At 32.0% G+C, this 16,326-nt stretch overlaps 1 protein-coding gene across 10 annotated transcripts in view; it reads left to right on the forward strand.

Moving 5' to 3' along the window:
- Positions 1–16,326, forward strand: part of LOC126816058 (uncharacterized) — a 46,121-nt gene that overhangs the window by 11,382 nt on the left and 18,413 nt on the right. The window contains exon 4 of one of the 10 annotated variants that reach the window (XM_050542205.2): positions 14,791–16,203. The exons of 5 other annotated variants lie outside the window; for them this stretch is intronic. In XM_050542205.2, the coding sequence (XP_050398162.1) occupies positions 14,791–15,005 (215 nt within the window). In that variant the 3' untranslated portion in view covers positions 15,006–16,203. 4 more of the 10 variants (XM_050542206.2, XM_050542199.2, XM_050542203.1 and 1 more) reach the window with 4 other exon arrangements.

A 16,326-nucleotide genomic window follows, 5' to 3' on the forward strand; every position in this document is an offset into this window, starting at 1 on the left:
TGTGTTAAATTACCCTGCTTGCTATTTAAAGTTTGGGAGAAAATTTACATTGAATACCAATACCATTACATTCCAAACCTACAATTTTATATGCCCACAGTGGGCTCATATATTGTCGTCACCCCTGTCCATTGATCCACCATCCACAAGCAGGCAAAGAATTATCATCTGATTGACTTTAGATATATTTACACAGTGTACTTGCTCATGAGACGAAGCAGACTATTGATTTTCAACACCTGCTGATAATTATGGTCAGAGTTATGGCGCTTGATCAATTTGAAAAAATCTTGTGGATGCTCTGGAGGCAAAAGTTATCATCCAATTTATGCACATGAAGACTAGAAGCCAATCACATTTTGATTATTTAAGATAACTACTTCATAGTTTGTTACTCGTGATCAGATTTTAGTGTTTTGTCAATGTTCCCATTACCTACAGAAGAATAAATACATGTATGTGGCAACCTTTGTGGGCTGATCGAACGACTTGGCTGCTGTGGGTGTATGTTTCATTGCCTGGCAACCTATCTTCATATCATGTGAAAGTTCTTTCAGTTTTTCTAGAAAATAAACATAGAATGCAACCTTTGATATGTAATACTAATAATTGAGAAGTTACGATCCGCTAAAAGTAAATCACAACATTACAGCGTCGAAGTAAAGAATTTTCGATAATTTGACTTCATACAGTTTTTTAGTCCGGTGCCTAAATCGTTAATAATATTAACGCATGAAATTTATTTTCTACAATCAAGACTATGTATTAAAGCATTTTCTTTTTTTTGAAAGAGGAGATTAGGATAATTTCTGTTTAAATTTTTTAGTTTGGTCCCTTAAGGGTTAATAATATTAAAGCAGGAAATTCATTTTCTACACGTAAAACTATATCTATTAAAGCACTATTTTTTTTTAGAAAGAAGAGATTATGATAATTTATGTTTAATTTTAATCCCTGTTCTAGATTTATCTTTATCTTCAATTAAAATGTTAGTTGCACATGTATAAAAAATGTTAAATATTTATGTTGAATCACTTCATACATGTATATAATAAAGTACAGAATAGGTGGAGACAGCACCAGGTGCTGTATTTTTTAAAAAAAACTACCTTTGTACAATATATTTTGAAATATGTGGTTTATTATGTTTATAAAGATTCAATAAGGTCACCTTTTGGTGGCCACCTGTTGGTCTACATGTACAAAATTGTCTCATTGCAAGTTTTGCAACTCCTGCATTTCCAAGAATGGACTACAACACTGGTGTATTACACTGGACCCCCTCTCCCCCACACCCGCCCTCCTTTTGGGCATTAACCTTTTTTTTGTCCCCTGACATTAAAAGAAAGCAGGAGACTATTAAAATGGGTTCAGTTGTTTGTTTATCTGTCTGATCATCCATCTGTCACGCTTTTCGGGACACAATAACCCTACCTCGAATTGAGATAGGTGAATGTCTTGACTGAGGTTGATAAAGAGCATTTTCTTATTAGGCCAAGCAGAGAGTAGCAATTTGGTGTAGGTGATGTTCAGATTTTGCTTAAACAAGCAGAAATAAGCGATTTGGTTCGTCGAGACTTTAGAACACAATAACTCTGCTTACTAACGCAATAGATTTGATTTTAATGAGGAAGAGTGTGATAACACTCAGCACAAGAGTCTATGAGTCTATAAATAGCCATCGCAGTTGCACATGTCATTCTCTACACATCTATCAACTATTACAGCCGTAAAAAAAATCTATTGTTGACAATTCTGAATAGCAGTAATATTTAGCTTTTTGGTTATTACAGCAGCTTTAGAAATTACGTTTGTTTTATTTTTTAAATTGCTTTATCATTAACTATACCGTTAGGAACGGCATCTTTTGGTTTAGTACTTAATAATATCACTGAAACACTCAGGTTAGGCAAAAACATGATACTAGCAGTAGTTTCATTTTACTTTTACAAGATTCTTAAAACAATTGTTGAGTTGCTTAACATGCGTGTTTCTACATTCAATTTCTTGTTCCAGCTTTCTGTTATGTTTCGTAAAAAAGTAGTCTTGATTATCCCGGCCTGTCAATCAGACGGAGAATGGTCAGTAGACTGGTTAAGCGAGACTAATTTCAAAACAAGGACACGTAACCTATTTTTTACTCAAAAGTGCCCAGATGTTATGGCCAACACTCGTAATCATTTTTCAGTCTGTTATTTATTGATGGTTAAATAGTCATAGCTTATTAAGTACAACATGACCGTTTATTAAGTGACTATAATGTGCGAAACCTTTAAAGCTTGGTATATATACCGTATTTTTCGGTGTATTAGGCACACTTTTTTTTACCAAATATTTTATTTTCTAAAAGGGGTGCGCCTAATTCATAACATTAAGCGAATCCAGACTTTTCCCGTGTGGACACCGAAGTTGGGAGTTCAAGAAATAACTGCCCTAGAATCAACACATGTCGACTGGGTGACGCTACCTCAAAAGTTTATGATAAATTACCACACAAATTAAACACAATAGTGTTTCCTTTCATGTCCATTGATATTTGTCAGTAATATTTTAGATAGTTTAAAATTTGTCCATATTTTTCAATAACCTTTAGATACGGTTAAAATATGTCAATAATTATCGCCCGTATTTCTGTTATTTCGTGCATAAAAATTAAAAAAGATGTCGACATTTTAGGCTATCCCGTGTACAGTATTGTGTTTGTCATAACCGGCAATGCAAACACCATCGGCTGATAGCCGTTCAACGTTAACGATGTTTTAAAAAATAGTATACGTATCGTTAATATTTCTTGCTAATTCTACATCATATATTTCTGCTATTCCGTATACTTTTGGCCATTATCGGCAGTCCTCGCACGTCCCTGTTCAAGCATTTTCATTGGCTCAGTATAAGTCATTGGTAGTAAGGGTGGGATTACAGTTAACCTGACATATATTGAAGTTGTTCTCTTGTCTACGATATCACCCCTGGTGGAAGTGGGCGGTAAACTCCAGAAACGATGACGACAAAGTTGTTCTATCTAACCTGTTCTCGAAACGGCAAATCTTCACGGCGTCTATGATTGACAGTCAACCCATTCTTTCACAATTTGTGGATAACATGCGACGCTCCATCTATTCGCTTTATCTATTACCGCACTCTTTAGCGGTTCGTCTCATAGTCATTCTGAATAAATAATTTTTCAAAAGTTTGATGGAAGGTTCTATACTTATATATCTAGCCGTTTCAAGTTACCGATAGTTTTCATGCAACGAAGATTCACTGATTAACCCATTGTTATAGTTTACCGGTATCATTAATTATCTGCCGGTGAGTTGTCATCGTATGCTTTATGAAGTTGTTTGTTGTTCACAAAATCATTGTTTCTTTGATTTGTATTAAAAATGCTATTGTCTTATGTTACTGATAGATATAAATGGCCTCAATTTAGGTATTGTCATACTGCGTGTAGTGGGCGGGGCAATTGACACAATCGTTTGATTGTCAGTTGTTTGGATAGTATAAAATAAACTAGAATTATTGTTTCTCTTTTTACCGGTAGTCAGGATTTAAACTGTGAGTAACTGATCATGATAAATTATTTCTACAGTTATTATTTCATTTGTTTACCATCAATACCTATTCATTTATCACAGCCAATTTAAGTTACGAAACAAATCAGTTGAAAGTTGTAATTAATATAAAGTCTTATGCAATTCAAAAAATGTATATAGAGTTTAATTTCCTAAAGAAATATATATATATAAAGCTGGATACAGCTAAATATCGGTAATTTATTATAACTGTAAACAGTAGAGTTTGGCCCAGTTACTGGAGATCGCAGGTGAACATGTATGGTAACTATGGTATGGCACGTGTTTCACAAGGCGCTGGAGAAGGGTGTGCCTAAACCATGCATTTTTATTTTTTCCTGAAACACCTCCGCCAAACTCGCCCTGCGCCTTATCTACGCATGCACCTAATACACCGAAAAATACGGTATATATTGTGTAATTGTTGAGATATTTATTTATGGTGGGGCACCCTAGTATATAGATTCATTACAACATTACCTTGACTAAGTTCGTAAATGAGCATTACATGTATCACTATCAGCTCAGCTTAAGCAGATTCATGCATGTAAGTAATTTCATTGTTTGATGCTTTGTAAAAAAAATTACTGTGCAAGTAATTAATGGGTGTCATCTATTTTTTTTTTTTTTTTTTTGATTTGGGTGACGGACATCTGCATCAGAGTGATTGTTCTACCAATCCACATATGCCTATCTGGCTGTCTTAATCACCAAAATACTGTGGATATTTGACTTCAAAATTCACATTACTTTAAAAATGTTGTGGCTCCCCTTACCTTTCAGAAATCTCACATATGCCACTGGTTTTCAATGAAACATTGCACTAGTAGTATTTTTTGTCATAACAACACTTTACTTTTTTTCTATTATATCATTATATTCAAAATATATAAATCAATAATTCTAACAAATATATCTTGTTATGACTATTAGTCAGATTTATGTTTTTAAAATTACTTACAACCCTGTGAAATAATGAACTGTAATCACAAACAGATGGGTCAAAATGAGAATTGAAATAACTTTTCTGTTGGCTTTTGGTACATATCCACTTGGTGTATATGAATCGAGATATTTCGAGTAATTTGCTTCAAATAACATCGTAGATCTGAAAGCATTGTTTCTCTATTTTTGAAATGTGTATAGTTTAGTGTGAATACAAAATTTTATAACCAGCTCTTTCCCTTAGATTTCTATAATCTGAACACATTAACGTAGAATATCTATAGTTTAAACTCTGATAAGTGCAACTTTACTATTACCGGTTTATTGCATGATAACTCTGCTTGATCTACAAAAAGTGCCATTTTGTCTCTCAGTCTCAGCTTATTCAATAAATTGATTTATTTCAAATGCTGTATTTGAAAAATAAGGAGCTTATAGTCCTGTATAGTTTTAGCCACTCTTACAAATGTTTCTCTTATATTATCTCACACTCTGCTTACGATCTCGTTATGGCTAATTTTGTTGATCAAATCGGTAGGTCATCATTCCCCTTTTAGCCTTGGAATCAACCACCACTTGGACTGAAGATATTCTCTCAGCGAAAAAATCTTTATTCTCTCAGCTACAAGAGATACCATAGATACCACTCATCCAATAAAGACACATAACCGAAGGATGACAGGCCAACCCATCCAGTTAATACAATCTCACCTTGGTCCACAAAAGAGAGACAAATATTAGTCGCCTCACACTTCCGATTTCCAAGGCACAGTCCAAACCTTAACTCTCCTATAAACAAACTTGGGTATCCCAACCATTTCTATTTTTGTTATGAATCAAGTTAGTGATATTACTTTAACAAGCGCATGTATAACAGTGATTGAACTAAGCATATTATCATTAATCACAAAGCAAATAGTCATTACTGTCATAAATTCACTCATTTGGTTTTGAATAATACTGGTCCGAAAATACCAAGAACTAGTATCCAGTGTCTGTCTGTTCTGCTGTCATTTCTCTTTACTATGGTTAAACTGGATACTGTTTGTTACAGTCTTTAGTATAGGCAAAGAGTTTAACTATGTTTCTTTTTATTTTCACCTACATGTAAATGCAAGAGCTTGATCAATTTATATTGTCTTCTACATGTAGTCAGCAGAGTGAAGGGGATTTTATAAAATACTTGTCTGTGTCTTCTCCCTTTTTCAAGCAGACTGAAAATTTCTATGATGGGTAGATGTATGATGTGTAAACCAGCATTTCAGATTTCTTTGGTCAATCTTAAGCTGCAAGATCATGCATGGGTCCATCATATTATTTTCCTGGTTCATTGAAATTATGTTTTAAAATAAAACTTTGAGGATCCAATACTTTAATTGATTTATGAAGACAGTATCACTAGACATATAATTTGCTGTAACTTTTGTGAGGAGCAGCGTTTACATGTAGTTTACGTAGAAGGTAGTGATATACCGTACAAATGTAGTTACATGTAGTCTCAGGCACCTGTACTATATATTATAGTCTGCACATTTCTTTTGAAAGGTTAAAGTGTATCATGCTTATTCCTATTTTTCACGGCACCATTTTGACAGTTATCACGATCAGGGCTGGGGTAATGGTAATGTAATGTAATCATTACATTTTTAAGTAATGGCCATGTAATAAGTAATGGAAATGTAATTAATTACATTCCAAAAATCATGTAATGGTCAATTACATTTCAATTACTTTTCAATTACATTTTATGGCACATATAAATATATCCAATATGACAAGTCTCAGATTTTATAGCACTAAAGAAGTAATTAAGTGTATCTGACACAAATCCAATTCATTATAATTTTAAAAAAAGATTTAAATCAGTTGTAACAAATTATAAGAAGAATAAGAAGACATTAAACATGTTCTTTTATTACTTCATCATATGTAGGACCCTTTTTTAAGACATGTAACATAAAAAGAGGATTTCTGAAAAGATGCATATTGTAATCAAAGATAGTAATTTGAAATAATTATGAGATTACCAGTATCTGTATAAAAGTTTAGGGTAAAATTCTGTTCAAAGTGGGATTTGATAACTTTTCCTGTAATGTGTACATTGTTTGAATTGATATTATGAATGTTTTATGTTAGGAACATGTATTTGTGAATGCTGAGCCATTAGTAGAATATAACTTTTTTTTTAATTAAATGTATTTGACTAAAGTGACTAGTAAGCACAGGTCAGACTGATTAGACATTATATCCTATTCAAAGACCCTGTCATGCAAGTGTAAAAATGTTAGGAACCAAAAAAAAAGCTCTCCTGAATTTGATCAAACTCAAATTCGCTTCTGTAAAAAAATCTTGCCAAAAGGTGTTATTGGGAGGGATTCACATTTTTTTTAGGAGTGTGGTTTCTCCATGTGCAATAGTTGTGTCATGTGTGTGAAAATCAATTAAAACAACTTATTTTTCCCTGACTTTATTATTTTTAACATCAGATTGTAAAATTGAATCTGGAAGCCCAGCTCAGGCAGCAGAATGCATGAAAATGATAGCAATGATAGACAAAGTGATACATACTGTATTCACTCTAAATTTAACTCTGCCACCCTTGTTCTTCCTGTGGAAAAAAAAAATTACGCTGTATATGCGATAAGCATATATATATAAACTAAATGTTGTTTACCTGAATAGCTTAATAAAATAAGCGAAAGTGCTAGTAATCAACAAATAATGTAGTTCTTTTTTCAAAAACTTTTATATTTTTGTGTATATATATATATATATAGACATCTGTATATAAATGATAATAATCATCTTATATAGCGCTGAAATTCCAACCAAAAGGCTGCTCATTGGCGTAAATTATAGCGTTGTTAAAGTCATTAGCAGTTCTGTTTTTAAGTTCCTTTGAAATGATTGTATATTGTTGTTCCAAACAATGGGAGCAATGGTCTTAAATTGCGAGAAGGGCAGTAATTGGTAAGCTGGAGCAAAATCACAGTGGAGACAGGTGCTATGTTTTGGATAAATTGGAGTGGATTTAGCACGAAACAGGAATCTGGTTAAGGAGGGATTTATAATAGTCCAGTTTTGACAAAACAGAAGAGCACATTAACAGTTTGGCTGTTTCTATATTAATGTACGTTCTGATTTTCCCAAAGTTATAAAGATGAAAGTGTACAGTACAGCATGTTTTAGTCATAAACTTTTTCATGTTTAGCTCCTTATCAAACATTACCCCAAAGTTGCTCGCTGTTTTTGAAAGTGGTATTTCAGTGTTGCCAATGGATAAAGTTTCAGTTAATAATCGGTTAAGTTGAGTTTTTGAGCCAATCAGAAGTACTACAGTTTTATCATCATTCAGTTTAAGAAATTTTCTGATGTCAGTAATACAGTGTTGAATTTTATCTATCTGGTTATATTCATTTTCTGATTTTAGTGATATATAGAGTTGAGTGTCATCTGCATACAAGTGTTGTCAATGCCATGTCTTTGAATAATATCACCAATTGGAGTAGTATATGCCGTGAAAATACAGGTCCCAATACAGATCCACGAGGTACACCAAAGGCAAGAGATGACTGGGTTCGGTTTGTCAGATAAGAGCTTAACCAATCCAAAACATTTCTCTGGACACCAAACCGAAAGGAAAGGCGCTGGATAAGAATGGACTGATCTATTGTGTCAAAAGCAGCGCTTAAATCAAATAATACCAATGCTGTTGATGCCTTGTTTTCGATATTTTTGATGATGTCATTATAATCATGAACAAGTGCTGTTTCTGTACTGTGCCCTGATCTATATGCACTTTGAAACCTATCACTGAGATTGCTTGAATTATAATGCGATTTGAGTTGATATTTATGCAGGAACTTTTTCAAAAAGTTTAGATAGGAAAGAGAGATTTGAGCCTGGTCTGTAGTTCTTTAATAAATTTACATCAAGATTAGATTTCTTCAGAAGAGGGTGAACAAACGCTACTTTTAAAGGTAGAGAACAATTAATGAGATGATGTATAATAGGCAGAAGTTCATTAATACGTTTGAGTAGCCACGATAGGATCGGATCAAGTTCACATGATTTAGGAGAGCTTGCCATTATTATTTCTTTCAGTTTGGTTTGTGAAACTTCTGAAAAAGTAAGAAAACTCAGATCACCATAATTTTCAGGTACTAACTTGTTGATAACATAATTATCATTGTTTATCACAGTCTCTCATCCAGGATTCAGTTAGAATGACAAAATCATTTTCTACAAAATATTCATTTAATTCATCTGCTTTATTTCTAGCTGATATGCAGTTAAATAAACAAGTGTTTGTCAATCTATTATTATGATGCAGGTTATCTATATGAAATCTTATCGAACGAAGAGTCCCAAAAAAATGTTTGGTTGGCAAATGACAGTTATTTTCGCTGATGAATAGTCAACATCAACAAATGTAGTGAAAAGTCCTCTTGAATTGTGACTGGGATAAGAAAAGATTCTGCTCAGCCAATACAAACATGTGAGTGACTGAGTTTTGTAACAATCATACGGTATCTATTTTCTATTGCTGTCATGTTGCTAAAGCCAAAGTTTTAGCCTTCAATTTATATCACGGTGTTACATCCCCCAGAAAAATTCAGCAATAGTTTTTTTGACATGTGCTTTTTTGATAAATAAAATAATTCATGGATTTTCATGAAATGTAATGAAATGTTGTTTAAAGCGAGAATTTCATATTTTCTAAGAAAGTCAAAACATAATTATTTCTATGTCTTTTGCTCAATAGGTTGTCAACTCACTATTATACGATCATAGTTATCATTCTCACACTCAAAAATGTTTCACACGAAAAATAATAACACAATTACCTCCGAAATACCTCCCTTGTTTTTCTATTCCCTACCATGGAATAGCTATCTTCAAACGTTTGAATTTGAAGTTGAAAATGATATTTGTGCCAATTTCCTAACTGGCAATTGTGAATTATAGGATTAATAGGATTATTCTTTATCAAGGTAGGACTGTTTATACATAGTATCAATTTTAAGGCTTTATTTTATACATTCTAAAAATATAACATAAAAATATGAAATTGTAGCTTTAATGGCATGTCAGCACCAACCAGGCTATTTTGCGCCAAACATATGGTGAATATTTAAATACACAAATGAAAACAATTATCACTGATAATATATATATATATATAACTTAAAAATAGACATAAGACATTTTGTGTCTATAAATAATGAAAATGAAAAAACAAAAGCAAGATAAATTATTCAATTAAAATTTATAATAAAATTTGTCTCCTTTAAAGGGCCAATCTCATTGTATTTTGGAGAATAAAACAACTTAATTTTGTGTAAAAAGCCCTTAAAAACGTCTCATTATATGTGATATGTTTTCAAACAGCTTAAACCCATCAGTCTTTTTCTGGAAATGAAGACCGGTGTCCCAAGCTGTATTATATGCCAGAAGTCTCAACCGAATGGCAATCTCTAGCATCTGGTTATTCCAGTCTACACAGATGGTATTTATCGTGCATGCTTTTCAGATAAGAATTATGAGGTCACCGTTTGACATTACTTGTGGAATATGACTAGCCTCATTCTCCGAGTCCCTTGTTACAAATGGTGCTGAAACGTATTATGGTACACGATTCGTATACCAATGGTAAAATGTTTATTTTGTTGTAAATATTGGATATCAGAAGCCCATCTTTTCCCGGTAAGATCAAAACATCAATGTTGATTTAAATTGACAAATAATTTGGGTTTTCAATGTTGAAGACTTTGAATCAGAATGATGAGATTGAGTTAGAGACTTAGCTACTTTAAGCCAATGCTAAGTATTATGCCTAATGTCTGTTAAGTTCATATTCACATATAAGGGAGATAATGAAATTCAGGTGCTAATAACTTTTGGAAATCTCATTTCACTCTGTAGTGAATAGAAATGGTGAGAAACAAATATTCTTGACCAAACCCATTTCTCTTTTAATTTTCTCTTCTATCAACTCCGTTCTGACAAAAATATTGTACTTGCCTTTTCTCTAGGATCATTGTACTTATCTCATCACCATGCCATATGATTATTGTTGAATGGTTTTGCAGGAAAAAAAAAACCATTTAAATTATTGCATGAAAATCATAGTAAAAAAAAAGCCTGAAGTATTTATTATGTGTTAACATTATTTTTTAAGTAGGCTCCTTTGCTTTACTTTCAGCGGCTCAAGTTTATAGACGTCCACGAAATGATTTATCTTTAGAGGATAAAGTGAAATTAATTCATATAGCAGAAGCCAGTCAGAAGACACAATCAGCATTAGCTGATGACTTTAATGTAGCCCAATCGACGATATGCTATATATTAAGACGAAGAGATGTGTATTTACATGAATATCAAAAACAATATCATAAACCATTACTTTAGATTTAAAGAACAATGACAATTATTATTGGATTAGCGGTTGTTTTGTTGTGAACATAAATTGGTACTGGTGGTTTCACTGTTGCATGATGAGAAAATAAAATAAAGTAAATGATATTTTGAACTGATTTTTTATTTAATTTAAAGTAGCAGAACCTCTGTGATTTAATTTAAAATAAATTGTTGATTTGGATTTGTCCATCCATAAATTTGATGAGAGGTGAGGCAAACTCAATACAATCAAATTTTCAGTTTGGCAATAAAAGTGGGTTTGTTTACAAATAATTGTTTTGTTGACGTCAATCATTGAACACAAAATATATCTCAACATTATATTTATCGGCTGGCATAAACTTTTATAAAGATTTTCTCCTCACAGAACAAATCAATTAAACATAAAACAGCTTGCATGAAGATTCTTCATACTAATTTAAATCTTAAAGCCACTGATCGTCATTTGTTTTTTTGGGAAATTATCCAATTTTCAACAGCGTAATCTGTGTTAACATTTACTGGTAGTTGAGAAAAGAAAATCAAAATATCACTCACAGATAGTATCCCAGTTTGGATCCAATCAGATTAAAAACAGACCCATTGAAAAAATTCAGCGAAACTTGAAGATGGTTATAGACGAAACGTTCATAATATACACAACTTAATATACTGGAATATATCATCGGTAGATGCACCTTTGAACGTGACTTAAAGAACATATGAAATAAATGAATACACAGGTGCTTCAAGGTTTCATTAAAAAACAAATTTTATCCAAATCCATTCATAATTTAGATATCATCACTCAAAAGTAGCAAATGTAAGCCTGCCATAAAAAATGATTTTGTCAATTACCTAAAAAAACTATCAAGTTTCAAAAATGTTTGTGACATCACAGAGACGAATTGTTTATTAGTGGTGTTTTTTCCTCTACACCTACTGGGTATATTTACTTGTGATAACACTGCAGTGGAAGCAGATATGTAACATGAACCAGTACCCCTTAAGTATACAATATACATTATATCATACAAACTGAGAAATGATCTATTTGCTTAATGTAATGAAATGAAATAAAACAATTAAGATTGTTTTATATGAACTCAGCGAGATGTAATAGTTTATTAAAAGAGTGCTTTAATTTTAGACTAAATTCAAGTAAGCCAACAATACACCGACAATAATAGGCTATGGCTTCTTTCCAACTAAAATGACAAGATGGGTGTAAAATTGTTATGTATAAATGACACAGTGTTCCTCACCACTAATATGAACATCAATGAAGGTTTATGTTGGCTTTTACAATATGAATTATATACTGTGTATATCATCGAAAAATGTGTTATTGGTCATTTGGACATTAAGAAGAATATTTACAGTTGTCTGGTTGTAGTAGTTCTTTCAACTTGGAGATTGTATCAGAGGCAGATATGTCCAGAGAAATCATTGCTATTGCATCATACATGTTTGAGTTGTAGTTATCAAACTGTAGATAAATGAAAGTGCTGATAAAAGTTGTATAAACATTTGATTCTGTTCATATTCTTTCATAATGGATGGTAACATTTTAATATTTGACTTGCGAATTGTGGGAATTAACTCCCCAAATTTTGTTCATTTGCAAACACTCATTTACAAAATGCTCACTGCACATCACTGTTGCAACTGTTAGTTGCAAATCACGATATGTTCACTCTTGATATTAAATTAGTGTGAACTCGCCATAAAGTGTATATATTCACACTGGCTTCAAGTACATACCTAACATACCGTTTTTATAAATTATCAGTTCATTTTATATATGCTCTTTAACAATAATTGAGTTTTGTCTATTGGCCATTTATTAATGGTTTGCCATATTTTCAAGACCCATTAAGTGATATACAGGTCACAATTCTATGGAATACAATTACTGCTTTTTACTGAGCGACGTTTCGACTAGGCTTCTCTAGTCATTATCAAGCTATGATAATGACTAGAGAAGCCTAGTCGAAACGTCGCTCAGTAAAAAGCAGTAATTGTATTCCATAGAATTGTGACCTGTATACTCTAGTTCAATTACTAAATGCCATTGAAACAGTCCATTAAGTGATGGTTCAAGATTTGTGTACACTATCTGAATTTTGTCTCCAGTTACATAAAGTTAGATGAGACTTTTTTATTTGAATTTCAGTGGCACTTGCTGTCCAAACACAAAGACGATTAACACTAGAAGAGAAAATAGAAATAATTCGCTTGTCCGAGATAGAAAAACAAAGTTTGGTAGAGTTGTCACAACAATTTGGAGTCACACGACCGGCTATTAATTATGTTCTCAAAAATCGGAAGACGTATAAAGAAAAGCAATGGATTCAGCAAAAAACCTTAGAAAATATACAACAGCTTAAAAATTAATACGTATTTCTCAAATTTACTTCTCTGACATCTCTTTAGTGAAAGTATTTTTTTATTTGAATTTCAGCTTCCCCAGCAAATATGAGAAGCTTTTTACAAGAACTCTATTGTACTCCAAGAAAGGAACTGTCATTGGAAAATAAGATTAAAATCATTCAAGCTGCAGATCCTAAAAGTGGTCCAAAACCTTCCCAATATGCTCTAGCTGCTCAATTTGGTGTTAGTCAACCGGCCATTTGTTACGTATTGAAAAAAAAGTCTGTATTTATTCATGAATATGAGAAAAAATATGGGGACAAACCTATATTATAGTTTCTTACAGAATTTTGGATGTCTGAAAAAGGAAATGTGTGTGTATTTAATATGTAAATGTGTGTGTGTATTTATATATGATGTCCGTAAGTTTTGAGGATACCCAACATAACTGTGTCGCTAAAGGAGTGAAGATTGTTAAACAGTCATTGTTATATTGTGTAAATATTAAGAACCCGTTGTGATTTTCTATTCATAATTTAAGCAATTCCCATTGAAGTATAAATCAATTTACTGTGTAATATGACTTTGATTTAAGTTTGTTGCCAAAAAAGGGAGTTGATTTTTTTGGAGGGGCGGGGGTTGTTAATGATAGAAAAGTTTTTCTGCAAAGATTTATGTGAAAAGAATTGTCATGTGGGGTGTTTTAAAACCTAAGATGAACTTCTTATGTTAATAAAAGCAAAAATGGTGGCATCTTGTAAATTTTGTTATTTGATATGTTGGAATATAACATTTATCAGTGTATATCCTTTTAAGCAAATAAAGTATCATGTATGTAATTTTATGTGTATTTTCAATAAATTTTAATAATTTGAACTCGTGCTAAGAACCTAAATTCTCTCTCTTTTTTTCTAAAAATATTTCCTATCATGCTTCTCTTGGTGTCCTTTCAAATAACTGGGTTTATTAGTATATATTACCCATTACTTCATATTACCAAAAATAGAGGTGTGTATAAATTTGGTTGTTTAAATCAATATGCAAACATTTTGAAAATATAATATCATGTCAACCAATTTAATCTGCATTCATCACAAAATTAAAGCTGCTGAAGAAAATGCATCTTGAAATTATCACAGTTCACTCAAATGAATACTTACAAATATATATATTTCAACAAACCACCAACCTGTGACTGGTCATATCGATACCTTCCCAGAAATATAAAAATAAAATGTTTTATTTCGTCCATTCTTCTGGACGCCACACCTCTTAACAATGCCACTGGTTCAATAAAATTTGTTAGTTATACTGCATAAGCCTACTGCAAACTTCCGGAAGAAAGTAAACCTTTAAGTTTTCAATACCTTTTCATCAAAATTTGTTCCTTTAATTATCGTTTGTGTTTTATTTATGTAGTATTCGTGTATTTTTATTAGACAATTATCAGCACAATTAAATGAAAACCAGCTGAACTCTTGTTTTGTTTAATTTTCAGCAGAATTTGCTGTCCAAAGGCGATTAACATTAGAAGAGAAAATAGAAATAATTCGATTGACTGAGAAAGAAAAACAAGGTTTGGTAGAGTTGTCACAACAGTTTGGTGTCACACGTCAGGCCATTACTTATGTTCTAAAAAATCGGAAGACATATAAAGAAAAGGAACGGATTCAGCGAAATACTTTGGCAAAAATAAATCAACTTAAAACATGATATGAATACTTACTCAAACAAACGTGTCCAGATTTTTGGCTACGTGTGTACATTAAATGATAAGGTGTATTTCATTAGGGAGAATAATATGAAAACAATACCTATAACTAATGAATATATCTTCTAAGATCTGCAGGGTGTTTCCCTATTTGCATGGAAATAAAATATCAAATGAAGTTGATCATACACTATTGAAGAGGAGTTGGACTGCTACTGCTAGTTATTTTTAAATCAATTGTTCAAATGGACATATAAAGTGTCTGTGTATAAAACTGAATTACTCTGATAAACATATAATGGTATTGCTCAGCCAGTCTAATATATATTCCTGCTTAGTAGTCTGGTAGAACAAGCAAAAATATAATACCAAGTTAATGGCTATGAGACGCTTGTTGAGCGATAGTATTGGATTATTGAGACTGCATACACATGTATATATATAAATGTATATGCACATGATTGGGCGGGTATAATTTTATGATCCTTTTTGTTGTAGATAAGGTTTTAAAAATATGAAAATACAAATGTCAACAAAATTCTGGTTTAAAAATAATTTATCCTTAGTTTTGTTTGCTCACTCATTGATCAGATGTTTGCTCACTCATTATGTTTGTAAAATGTTTTATTGTGAAGATTGCAGTGCTCCTTAAGTTATGGTACTTAATAATTCTTCAAAAGTCAAAACCAGTTGTTTAATTGTTAATGCAAATTATTTGTATCAGTTTATTGAGTAAATACAACCATAAATATTATATTTGAACTCTTAAAGGATCTACACCTCATTTATTACGGTCAAATAATGTATTGAATGGAGTTAATCTCATGTGTTATTTCGATTTTGTGATGGGACAGCTGGAGAAGAGGGTTGTTTTTTTTCACAGTCAGTTGTCTCTCTACTTTGGTTTTTCTGTGGACATAAAATGTAAAATATGGAAAGAAGATGCATTGTTTTCCCACAAAAGAAAATATAGAAAAAATGCAATGAAATCGACAATCTTACTTTACACCCAGATCCAAGAGGGGGTACTGTTTAATTAGCTTATTCGTAAAATGAATAACTAATAACAGACTGTAAATAGATTATAAATGAATTGATGTCTCGGCATCAATATAATAATTAAAGGTAGTAATAAGATGGTTAGAAAGAATAGAAGCTTATATATCGTTACAAATTCAGACATCATCATAATTTCTTATATAAGAATAAAGGTATGTTAATTTTATTTATTTGATCCTGTCTATCGGTCTATATGAGTTAAAGTACTACAAATTCGATTATTGGAGATCATTTCAGTTCAGGATCAGGAAACAAGGCTTTACG

This window comes from Patella vulgata, chromosome 3 (genome assembly GCF_932274485.2).
Source record: "Patella vulgata chromosome 3, xgPatVulg1.2, whole genome shotgun sequence".
In the NCBI taxonomy this organism is placed as follows: Eukaryota; Metazoa; Mollusca; class Gastropoda; family Patellidae; genus Patella; species Patella vulgata.